The sequence below is a fragment of the Gadus macrocephalus genome, chromosome 8 (genome assembly GCF_031168955.1).
Source record: "Gadus macrocephalus chromosome 8, ASM3116895v1".
In the NCBI taxonomy this organism is placed as follows: Eukaryota; Metazoa; Chordata; class Actinopteri; order Gadiformes; family Gadidae; genus Gadus; species Gadus macrocephalus.
Window position 1 is genome coordinate 1,038,306 of NC_082389.1, and position 12,816 is coordinate 1,051,121.

At 44.7% G+C, this 12,816-nt stretch overlaps 1 protein-coding gene across 1 annotated transcript; it reads left to right on the forward strand.

Annotated features, from left to right (window-relative positions):
* Window positions 1-1,477: 1,477 nt before the first annotated feature.
* On the forward strand, window positions 1,478-5,783 carry penka (proenkephalin a). The gene is made up of 3 exons (XM_060057892.1): window positions 1,478-1,858; window positions 2,211-2,354; window positions 4,790-5,783. The coding sequence occupies exons 2-3, from the start codon at window positions 2,214-2,216 to the stop codon at window positions 5,429-5,431; spliced, it is 783 nt and encodes a 260-aa protein (XP_059913875.1). The 5' UTR covers window positions 1,478-1,858; window positions 2,211-2,213; the 3' UTR covers window positions 5,432-5,783.
* The last annotated feature ends 7,033 nt before the right edge of the window (window positions 5,784-12,816 follow it).

Here is a 12,816-nt window from a genome sequence, read left to right on the forward strand (position 1 = left end):
TTTAGTCAAACCCTGCTTAATGAATCCCCGTTCTGCGCTGGTCGGTTGCTTCCTCTCGTTCTCTCTCATTTTGTTGACCGCTCTTTCCTGCTCAAACAAACGCACACAGTCACAATCACGCACAGACACACACACACACACACACACACACACACACACACACACACACACACACACACAAGCCACATTCTGTACCACGGCACTCCATCCATGAGTCCTTCTTCTTATATGCCACTTTTGATGTTGTTGTTTTCCTACTTTGTCTATCAATCCAGATGCACAATAAATACATCGACAAGCTATCAAACTGGAAAATATTTTCTGTTGATATATTGTATTTGTTGGATTGATAATATTTTGTTGGTTTGATAACTATGGTTTGATAATATTTTGTCCTCAAATAAATTTTCTTAATTCCTTTGAGGTAAGTGTCTCTAACGAAAATATTAAAAAACAAATCTGTCAGCATGGAGGTGTCATATTGACTTGGTGCATTGTAATGCATCGATATGACCTGAATCCATCTGGAATGTTGAAATGTATTATTAATGTTACAACTTATAACAACCGCAGCGTCATAAAAATGATTGGACTTTTTCTTACAGTAAAGTCCTTTGTTTTCTTACTCTAATAATCATTTACAGAAGATGCATAAGACATTCTTCATATACAGCATGCATCGGCATAATTGATCAACCAACTATTGATATGATGATATCATTCTTCTAAAACTTGAAATGGATGATATGAACGAGACTTGCACGATGTATTAAATGACCTCTTGTCAAGCAGATGGTTGATTGGCTGTACAGAGCACCCTGGAATGGAAGACAGACAGACAGACAGACAGACAGACAGACAGACAGACAGACAGACAGACAGACAGACAGACAGACAGACAGACAGACAGACAGACAGACAGACAGACAGACAGACAGACAGACAGACAGACAGACAGACAGACAGACAGACAGACAGAGGTTAACTAGGCAGACTTGAATTTCCAGGAGTGTGTTGTCTATTGATGGTTAGAACACAACGGCAAGCTGAATGATCAATTCAATACTTGTAACCACTTATTCCATCCATAATTGAGTGAGAAAAGCAGATAGGTAGCCAGACATAAAAAAAAAAGAGTTCTACAGACAAAGTTGTTGCGAGGGGGATTCCAACAACAAATTGAGAATTTGTTATTTATAAGCATTTAAATGTGGTAACTCCACTCATTCATTGTCCACGAGAAACACCAGATGTAGACACCAGTCTACATGCGTCTCTTTCACACGACCAGCTAACCGTTTGGTGATGCGGAGTGATTTTGGTCCAAGCCAACAGGCCTGGGAGCTGATATGCGTATAGCAAAGAGGGTGGGATGCTGGTATGACGGTTTACACCCCTATGTGCGCGCGCGCGCGCGTGCGTATTCATGTGCGCTATTGTTCACGAAGTAATTTGTACGTCACATCATGCTTGGGTCTCCCGCTGACGACAGGGCCCCCGTTATCCCCGCTGACGTCAGCATCTCACACACTACTTAAATCCGACAGCGACTGTCAGCTCAGACTTTACCGACAACTCCGCGTCTTCGTTGTTACCGTGAAGAAAAACACGTATACCTCTGCCCTCGAGGGGTTTTCTTCCTGCGTCGTGTCTGCCCGTAACTCGTGCGACCATCCAAGAAACATACTTCAGGGAGCGCGCCCTGATTGGTTAAACGCTGACCGCTCTTCCCACAGCTGCTGCGCGTGCCAAAGAGGGGCCCCTCGTGGAGATATATTCTGTGCTGCACCTCGCGCCTCTCAACAGTTACTTTCCTCTGAATCCTGAGGGCACGCGGACTTACCACATCAAAACAGAGGCAAGTGAAGGATTTAATTCGCACCTGTTTCTTCCTCCTTTATCTCCCAAGTAACACGTCGTTATGCTAATCCGACACTTTTGAACGGAATTTCCATCAGTTCTTCTGTATCTCAATTCAGTATAAAATTGGTTTTAACTTGGATTTTTGGGCATTTGTTGTTGCATTGCAGTAAATTAATGTCGCACTGTTTTATATTCTGATATTTTAAAGGAAATGTCGGGCCAAATTAACAAAACGAATTGATTGATTGAATTAATGTCCTATTCGGTCCTTTGCCTACTCTAGTGAACAAAATGCTGTCTTAATGATGCACAGTCTAAAATATTCCTCTGTTTCTGCTCTCTTGCAGCCGATGGCTTTTGGGCACGCGAGCTGTGTGTGGACTCTGGTTCTGGGCGCGTGTGTTGCGCTCGCCATGGGAACTGACTGCGGGAAGGAGTGCGCGCTCTGCGTCTACCGCTTACTGGGACAGCAGCCTCCCCTTACCTCTCCGGTAACCTCAAACGCGTCCGTCACAAATATGAACAACCACAATGGAAACATTTTACATCTAATTTGATATTTGGTTTAAACATTTAGGCCTCCATTTTTTTTTAACGTAAGTTTGATCAAGCACTATGTCATTCTGTATTTCATTAAGGCGTTAGAATTAAGTTTGACATTTGATTTACGTTGATACTGACTGGTGTGGTTTGCCTTGAGACAGCGCAGCCTCATTTGGCAAACTCTTTATTTAGGGAGAGCAGACCCATTATCTCAATGTTCGTTCAATGTCTGCTCAAGATTTGGTAAATAGGCCTACAATATCAAAATCGCTCATTAAAATAAAATGAATTCATTGCAGACACAAAACCTCTGCAATAGCCGGGAACTGCCTGTTCTCCTATAGGCCTATGTAATAAAATACCACTTAAACTACTATCATCGTTAACGTTATGATATGCCTATCGAATCAGACCACTTTAATTTGTGGGACTCTTATTGTAATCTAGTCTTCGAGCCATCCGTCATCCTTTGAATGTCGTCTCCTCTGCCTCTGGTTCCTCTTAACCCCAAGTGGTCCGTCTCATCTCCTCTCATTTCCATCAGCTTGTTAATGTGTGACGCGCTGTCAGGGCTCTTGTCGCGCGCCGCTCTCCGCCCCCTCAGGTTCCACATGAAAGTAAGGATGTTCATAATGTGCTGGGTGACTTGCCCCGCGTATCCTCGGTGAAGGGCCACGCGAAAATGAGTCACGACTGACAAGTTTCCGTTTCGATTTTTTGACCCGCAAAGTGTTCTTTTTAAGTTTTATTCATAGGCCTAAGTTTATGTCCCTTTTACTGAGATAAAGCACGCCACATAGGAAGAAGCCTAGGCCTATGACTGCTGTAGTAAAAAACGTGTAGTAAAAATGACGTGGATAAAGGCGCGCAACATGCACCCACCCCAGAACAGCAGAGCCCCGCTTTAGATGTATTAATTTATACCCTATAGCCGCCAGGGGGCATTAGTGGGGGCGTTACGGCGCCCTGTGGCTCGCAATGACTTCGATTCAATTTTCCTCTTCATTAATTCCACCATTATAAGCCCGTGGCGATGAAAGCTCAGCATGAATTCGACATGCATGTCACCAAAATGAATCTCTAAGGATCAAATAAGTGAAATCCAATGAGAAATAGGTGTTAAGAGGTGGAATTTATCTTGAGATTTCCGACCCCCATATAAAAAAAAAAAAATGCTTTAGTCAAGTGTTCGGCGGGATCAGCAAGTGGGTGAAGATAAACTCATGTATAAACTCTAGTATAACATACTGTGCTTTGCGAGTACACTGAGAAAGGTTTTAGGACAGATGGTTGTAATGAGCAATTAATTTTGTTGCCGATGCACTGGGATTAAGAGAATAATGTAGATCACAAAATGGGACCCTTAGATTTCCCCAAACCGTCTGCTGTTTGTTGTAATATCACCACTGCAGCTTTTCTCTCTCCGTTTCTACCGTAGTTTCCCTCATCCATCTTTCTCTCTCTTTCTCTCGCTCTCTCTCTCTCGCTCTCTCTCTCTCTCTCTCTCTCTCTCCCCCCCTCTCTCTCTCTCTCTCTCTCTTACTCTCTTTCTCTCTCTCTCGCTTACTCTCTCTCTTACTCTCTTTTCCTTTTTCTCTCTCTTATGCTCTCTCTCTCTCTCGCTTTCTCTCTCCAATCTCTAACATTCTTTCTCACTCTCTCCCTCACTCTCTTCCTTTCTCTCCCTCTCTCTCTTACACTCTCTCTCTTTCTCTCTCGCCCTCTCTCACTCTTTTACTCTCTCTCTCTCTCTTTCAATTTGTTCCTTCTACAAGTTGCTCTCCTATTGTGAGTCAGGCACGCGCTCTCTGTCCCACAGACAATGGGCATCTTCAGTGTGCCGCAGACACGGCACGCTGAAGATCAGACCGCTGCCTTTTGTCTCCATTGCTCCCATTGTGGTGTCGCGCCGGTCTCTCCATCGGCCCGTCTCCTTCGCTTTCTTCAGCTGTCTCGCTGTCTTTCTCTCGTTCTCCCGTCATCTTGATTACAATCTTCTTCGATTCAGTTCGGTGAGCTGGTGTTTGTGACACTTCCAAGCGAAGTTGCACGTGCACGCGTGGCAGCAGTGTCACTGCCCACAACCTATTGGCCGACGGAACGAGTCAAACAAGAGTCGCAAGACAGAGCGTTAACCTACGGGCGCATTAAATGTAACCGAACAGCATTAGCAGTGTCTTTAACGTAACCCCCGATCTAGTCGTTGGGTGAAAACAGATTGAAGAAACAGCCCTGAGGTTGTCCCTGATAAGAATAACCCTGATACAAATCAATACGTACGCTGAGTGTGATGACGTGTGGTGTGTGTGATGCGCCCGTCTTTAACAGGGACATTAGACCTCGCTCATGGTTGTTTCCCCCGCGGGCTTCTGTCCCCCGTTAGTTCCAGACGTGCTCGCTGGAGTGCGAGGGGGGCGTAGACAGCCGGAAGCTCCGCCTCTGCAGGGAGCTCCTATTGGACGAGGAGAACCAAGCCCCCGCCCTGGACGAGGAGGAAGACGTGGACCCGGACGCCCCCGCGGACCCCGCGGACCCCCAGGCCGAGGCCCCGGAGCACCAGCTGGTCAAGAAGTACGGGGGCTTCATGAAGCGCTACGGGGGCTTCATGGCCCGCCGCTCGCCCCCCTCCTCCGTCCTGCAGGGGGCGCCGGAGGAGGCGGGGGGCCCCGGGAGGGGGGAGGACGGGGAGCAGCAGCAGGAGCAGCAGGAGGAGGAGGAGGAGAACATCCGGCTGGAGATCCTGAAGATCCTGAACGCGGAGGCGGAGGGCCGGGCGGCCCACGGCGCCCACGGCGCCGAGGCCAAGCGCTACGGGGGCTTCATGCGCCGGGCGGGGCTGCAGGCCGACCCCCTGGAGGCCGTGCTGGGCCGCGCGCTGAAGAAGCGCTATGGGGGCTTCATGAGGCGCGTGGGCCGGCCCGAGTGGCTGGTGGACGACTCCAACAAGAGCGGGAACGGCGTGCTGAAGCGCGCCTGGGAAGACGGGAGAGAACTGCAGAAGAGGTACGGGGGCTTCATGGACTAGAAGACCCTCAGCCCAAACCGGCCCCCCCATCTAATGATTTTCTGGACTTGTTAGTGTTTTATCCCCCCCCCCCCCCCCACCCCACCCCCTTTTCCCCAACCCCCCCCCCCCCCCCTCCCCTACCTAGCTCCCAGCCAATCACAATGTGTCCTCTGGCTTTGTAAAACGTGCTCCGCTGGCTCCGTCATGACTCTGACCGCCCCCTGTATACGATTAAAGATTGCAACATGCGTCCTTCAAAAATTAAGAAATACCAGGGTATGCTTTTTTTTTTCCTTTGTGTGAACATTTTTAATCAACATGTTTTCCATAATGATATCATTATTATTTATTAAAAGAATCTGTTAATCAAGATGTGTTGGGAAAAGTGAAACATTTTTTTGTTCGTGTGTGGGCACGAGTGAATGTGTGCGTGTGTGTGTGTGTGTGTGTGTGTGTGTGTGTGTGTGTGTGTGTGTGTGTGTGTGTGTGTGTGTGTGTGTGTGTGTGTGTGTGTGTGTGTGTGTGTGTGTGTGTGTGTGTGTGTGTGTGAGTGCGCAGGTGTGTGTGCGTGTGTTTGCTTGCGTGTGTAAGGGCCAGGATGGTGTGGCGGCTAGGGCTTTATCCCAAAACCTATGAAGTGTACATCTCTGTGCTCGAGAATAGCATGTTCAAATGTGTGTACCAAAGAGAGCACACGGGGAGAGGACATTGTTCGGACATTCAATCATTTTGTGGAGCTTTACCAACTTCCAAATGGATGCTTGGTTCCATCACTACTGATACAAGACCTAATGCTGAATTCACAATGTGTGATGCATCAACAAGCTACAAGCACTACAATGATAAACATATATATGCTTTAGCCAGAATGAATTAAAGAAATGCATAATCAACAGATTTAGTACGTTTACAACATGGTTGCTTTAAAAATATGTGTGTTGCTTTAAAAATCGAGTTAGCGTTACTCTGCTCAATCCGTGAGGCGATTTCACTCAAGACTTGATTTGGGCCAATTGCTACAATCACACAATCCCACGAGTCTGAATGTGTTGCAGTTTCACAAGGACTCCAATCTGACATTCAGAGGAAGATGAGGACCTCTGCTCGTCTCTTATGAACTATTATGAAGACCGACTTGACAGACTTGCATTACGACTGATTACTTAAATTATAAGGTTTACCTGGGATGGCTATTTGTCATTAAATGGTAATGCTGCTATGTTCTTATCCTTATCACTCAACTGATGAAAATATGGTGAATTATTTGAATTATATCAAACTACTAATATCAATGCTTTCACGACAATCAATGTCAACTAATATCTATGCAAATACATCATATTTAATCAATGACAGAAAGCTTTACATTTTATTCAATGGTGTTTTTGACTGGTAGAAAGATGACAAGACATTACTATTTTATATTATTATCACATTTAAAGACAAAAACATGCGACTTAAATATAAATTATTGACAAAGACAGAAAAGGTGTTTGAAATTATTCAAACAAGACATGCAAATACAATCGGCACCAAATCATGCCCTGATCTTTATCACAAACAAAGCCAGGTGGTTTTAAACCTTTTACCATCTCTAGGGTCTTTAATAGCTGAAGAGGCTGCCATTGATTGGGTTTGGTTGACCTATATTCTCCACATCATGGACACCCCCCCCTCCTCCCCATAATAGAGGGAAGGCTTTCTCTTCTGGTCCCAGAGGATGGAAGAAACAGAAACTTTTGGCTGTTTTTTCTAATAAAATCAAATGTGGGTATAGCAGCTGGCTGACATAGCATTTCAACAATGCCTGATTAAATATATATATTCCGCATTTAGTGCACATATGAACAACAGATGAAGAACCTTTGAAATCTGGTTTGAGAACAGTTAATGGCCAAGTGGCACAGGGCACTTTCACAGACCACTCCTGCATTCATGGTTCGGTTTTTGCAGTTAAAACAAGACACAATGGTGGTAAAATGCCTTTAGTTTCATATCCACAGGCTGGTATCTACTTGGACAAAGTAGAATCGAATGGCATGCGCTACATCACTATAAAAAATGTCAGGATGCCTATACATTATGCATGTATACTTGTATAATGTATACTACCAGGAATTGGAAATGATGATAGATGAGATAGTGGACCAAAAGTCTAAATATAAACCATTGTCATGTAAATTAAGTCATGAAAATAGTCTAGTCGTTCGACCAGTATTCTCTATTATAAATCTCTATTATTCAAACACTTTATTATTCAAGATATGCCCTGTCTACTCAATGATACTTTTTGAAGAAAACCAAGAACTCACTTCGTCCATCAATCAGAGCTTGAGGTTAGGTTGCTACGCTTAGGCCTAAATTAAGCTCAGCTAGGTTTTATTTTGAATGCTAAATCATATAGTATGCTATAATGTTATCTTGCCGTCATGAGCGTACCACGCAGACAATTAACACGGTACACCTGTCTTTGTGAACACTGATTTCGAGCAGTTGTGATCGTTGGCAAAGCTGCCGGTAAATAAAAGTCTGTTTTAACAAAAAGCTGTTTCGATTTCCTGCGGAAACAACATAATTAGCTGTATTAAATCCCTATTATTCTGTTTGCAGTAGTGAGCTACAAAACAGGTAGGGAAAGGGATGACAATCACAGCTCATAATTATCTCTCTCTTCTCGCACGCTGTTGTGATTGGATGCATACACACACAAACACATACACTTACAAATATATTAACACACACATGCACAAACACACAATACACATCCACACACCCACACTCACACACACTCGTACACACATGGAGATACAAAAGCATGTTTGTGTGCTGGTATATATATGTCGACGAAATCATGCATGCAAACTCAGATCCCTAACTTCCTGTTACCAAACCCCCCCTCCCTGTCATCCCCCTTCCCTCCTTCTATCTCTGGCTAAGCTGTTGACATTAGAGTTCAGCTGTGTAACAGTCTCATTCTGTCCTGCTCGCATGAGAACACAGCGTTTTACCTCAATTAGCTTGTACAAAAACATAACAAACCCTTCACCCAACACAGGACTGTGTGGGCCTGTTGCCGGCCATCTTTGTGTGTGTGTGTGTGTGTGTGTGTGTGTGTGTGTGTGTGTGTGTGTGTGTGTGTGTGTGTGTGTGTGTGTGTGTGTGTGTGTGTGTGTGTTTGTGTAAGTGCACGTGCGTGTGGGTGTGCATGTGTGTGGTTGAAGTGTACACCCCTCTGGATCTATCTATGCATTAAACATGTGATTTCCTTCATCCATCAGGACTTCAGGACATCGATAAAATAGCAAGATATTAAAATGTGGCCCTGCCAGAAGGAGTCAGGCTTTAGAAAATGATTAGCGCTGTTCTTATCATCTCCTCTCACAGCATTCTTACATGAACTGCTCACGTCTGGAGGAGATAGGCTTTTAATATCACATGCCACAAACTTCTTCTCATCTTCTTACCTCATATTTCCAGTATTACTTACTATATGTTGCCTCTCCGACTCAGATCACTTGGATGCTCTTTTCATGGTTCCCTTTGTCTCAATCTCAATCTCTTATTCTGTCTTCTTTCCCAGTTGGTCTATTGTTATCAACATAGTTATTTGTATATAATGATTCAGTCTCCTATACATTTTTTTTTTTCCGCTTGGTACATCAGTGAATGAAAACTCCTTTCTTGTCAATAAAAAAAAATACCCTACTTACTGCTTAACCTCTTAATTCCTTCTTTCAGACTCTGTTTAACCTTTTCTAAACTGTTATGGTTTTATTTGATGAGCTGTATTCCCTGCCTTGATGTACATAAGTAAATATAAAGGTGACATTAAGATAGCTTTAAATAGGTTATTTTACATTTTCTGCAATAACCTTGTTCAAAATGACTATAGGCTTACTATAATGACCATATATTAGTATAGTGGATCCCTTCATGCTCCACACAATACTTCTATGCATTTGTCCAGCCCTACATCCTCTGTCTATTGCTGCCCATTAGCCTTAACTACCCTCTGAATAAATGATGACATCTCTGCTTCAACGTTAGCACACACCAACATGTGACTTTCACTTCCTGGTCAACCCTTCGAGCCAGAGTGTCACACTCCACCCTCCTCTCTCTCATCTTCATCCCTCCTAATATAGCTTGAACCCAGTATTATATCTCTTCGAAGGTTCCATCAACGTCATCAATGAAACACCAGATTTTTGCAGGCCATTTTTCTGAAAATGCATTTTCAGTTAGATCATTTTGAATCGTGTTAGTCGTTATCTTTCTTCGTTAGGCACAGCAGTGCAGTGCAAATTGGCCTTTGCCCTGCAGGGATTTCATTTCTTGTCGAGATATACATTTAAATTGTGCTGTTTTGAGAAATTACCTATTTACTAACCTCTTTTTTATTGTTGCATTTAATGATATGGCACACATTGCCCACTGCTTCCACATGTATGTACGTGCACAAAATACAATTATTTTCGCATGATCCTTCTCACCCCATACACTTTGTGTGTGTGTGACAGAGAGAGAGAGAGAGAGAGAGAGAGAGAGAGAGAGAGGAGAGAGAGAGAGAGAGAGAGAGAGAGAGAGAGAGAGACAGAGAGAGAGAGAGAGAGAGACAGAGAGAGAGAACCCTGACACACACACACACACACACACACACACACACACACACACACACACACACACACACACACACACACACACACACACACATACATACACACAAACCAAACACTTTCTAGAATTCTCTTCCCTGAAAGGTTTGTGATATGATTTGTGATATCAAACTTGCTCCATAAATCAAACTTCAAGCTATTAATACATAACATCTGGTATTTGAGCGGGTTTCCAAAAGATTAATTATCACCATTAATAAATTAAAATTACGTTCATATCACACCATTCATCCTGAATGAAGACAGATGATAACATCGACCACCAAATTGGCTGATGGTTTATATTAACAAATTTTACTAACGGTTCCCTGTAACATGTAAAGTTGTTCTAGAATAATAATCATAAAATAGGTTATAAGAAGTCCTATATTTTACATTCTTGGTTTTCTTGGTGCTGTCTTTCTCTTTAGTTGAGTTCGATATCCAGTTTCTCTGGAAGATATCCTGTTCGCGGGATTAAGTTTGGGTGTCCGTGGAGGCGGAAGGCTGTTGTGTAAGCATTACCCTTTGACGATTAGTTATTAGGGATTACGTGGTGTGAAATGCATCCACATTTTAACATCAGGAACCCTAAGTCTTGTTAAAAAGATGAATAAGACATTGGGATCAGGGGACGTTTGAAGGTGCACTGTCCATCCTCATTTGAATAACATGAACACATGCTTGGTGGTGTTGCTTCGACGCTAGGCGCTGAAGCAATCCCTCCAAGCGTTCTCCGTCGGTGGTCGTACAACACCATAGTTCTCCAGGTGAAAGAACTTGTGGCTGTGTGGTTCCTCACCTGGGTGTCAGTCAGTGTGTGATGTCCACGTCTGCTCCTCGAGGATCCCTCTAACCCGAATGTGTAGTAGCAGCTGCCCCCCCTCTCTCTACAGGGGCATCGTTATCCTGGAGGGGGGGGGGGCTTATCTTCTGCCTTTGTCCTGCCGACGTCGAGGCGTTCACCGTCTTCACACCGGCAGAACAGGCCTCCCTCCGAATTGGTTGGTTGGTCGCGTTTTCATTTTTGAATAGGAAGTTTGGGTGTGTGTGTGTGTGCGTGCGTGCGTGCGTGCGTGCGTGCGTGCGTGCGTGCGTGCGTGCGTGCGTGCGTGCGTGTGTGTGTGTGTGTGTTTGTGTGTGTGTGTGTGCGCGGGGGGTTCGTGTGTGTGTGTGTGTGTGTGTGTGTGTGTGTGTGTGTGTGTGTGTGTGTGTGTGTGTGTGCGCGGGGGGTTCGTGTGAAGTGCACCTGAGACATTTCACTCGTCCTGGACTGAAGGAAGGGAGAAGTGTCTCTGGTGCGCTGGAGGGTGGCCTAGGATGGGGTGTTCGATTCTGCGCTGTGGTCTATGAATACCGTTCTCACACATTGCTCCTTTCCTTCCTATCGTCCATAATCTTGATTTTTAGCGTCGGTATTCAAAGTGTAATGGGTCTGGGGTGCTGGGAGGTGAGGAGAGGGGATGTAGTAACTGTGGCCACTAATAAACCATTGACACGAAGGTGAGCACTATGGGGGTGAAAATCATTATTTGGGAATGGTGTTTTCTGGGTGACAGGTACTCCATAGTAGACCTTTTGGACCTTTTGTAGTGGATCAGGACAGAGTTTGAAGTTTGTCTGCCCACCCCGATAAAATTCTGCAAGTTTGTTGCTTTTTTTTGTTGAGGAAAACAAAGTAGTGTTTCAGAAATGACAAGAATGGATTCCTTTAATTTTACAAGGAACTTTAAGTTTACTTATTTTGACTTTAGTGATAATGAGGTTGAAATATGACTGCATTTTAAGTTAAACAAAGTGTATATTTCAGTATAAGATAGGTGCTGTAATGGCAATATTCATAAGTGGCCCAGTAACTACAGTTCCATAATCAATGACTAACTAGTAATGCATTAAATGTGGTGTACCTCGAGGTATTGCACAAGGACCGTTATTGTTTATCTATTACGCTGCTCAATGATGTGGCAGCAGTCACGTTATCGTTCAGGTTTAAGCTATGACGTCAAAACATAGTTCTGTCTCAAGGTCAACTGTAAAGAAAACCAAGTCCTCATCTCAACTGCCTCAAACTATATTTGCTAACCCGAGGCGATACAGGCGAAGCCCCGCGGGTGCAGGCGGTGCTTGTTGTCTCAAGTCCGCATTAGGCACCACCAGCCCCAGAATCCCTAGCGGGAGGGAGCTCTGTCGAAGGCGGCCACGGGTCACGTGAATGCCCGGCTTACACTAGCTTGTGTTTGTGTTGCCGTTACAAGGCCAACTCCCCTTCCGCTGAGACACACTGAGCCCGCGTAGCAACTGAGGACTTGTAGTGTGTTTTGGCACCGCCTATGCAAATTGCCACAGGCGAACACACGGAGCAGCTGACGTGCAAAGGTCCCCTAGCGCAGAGTAGAGGCGCGGCACGGCCAGATAAAAGACCAGCCGGGATATCAACACTCAGTCTCAGTTCAGCGGATGCACCTCGGTAAGTTGATCGTCTGAGATTCACGCCATCGTAGCCGCTCCGGTGGGTTCTCCTGTTATCAACCCTGTTTTAAGTGTACTCCGTTTTATCGCGTTGCCCTCATCTCCCGGTGCAGACTCTTTTGTTAGCAATTGTGTAACCTTTAACGCTTGCCAAAGTTGTTTTGTGCAGAGTGTGTGTGCAGAATGGAAGTATAAACTACTCGTTTCCTACCGCCAGTGACAACCATACTTAACAAGTTAGGATGTGAGACGTACCGTTGCATAAACACTTCGATTGAG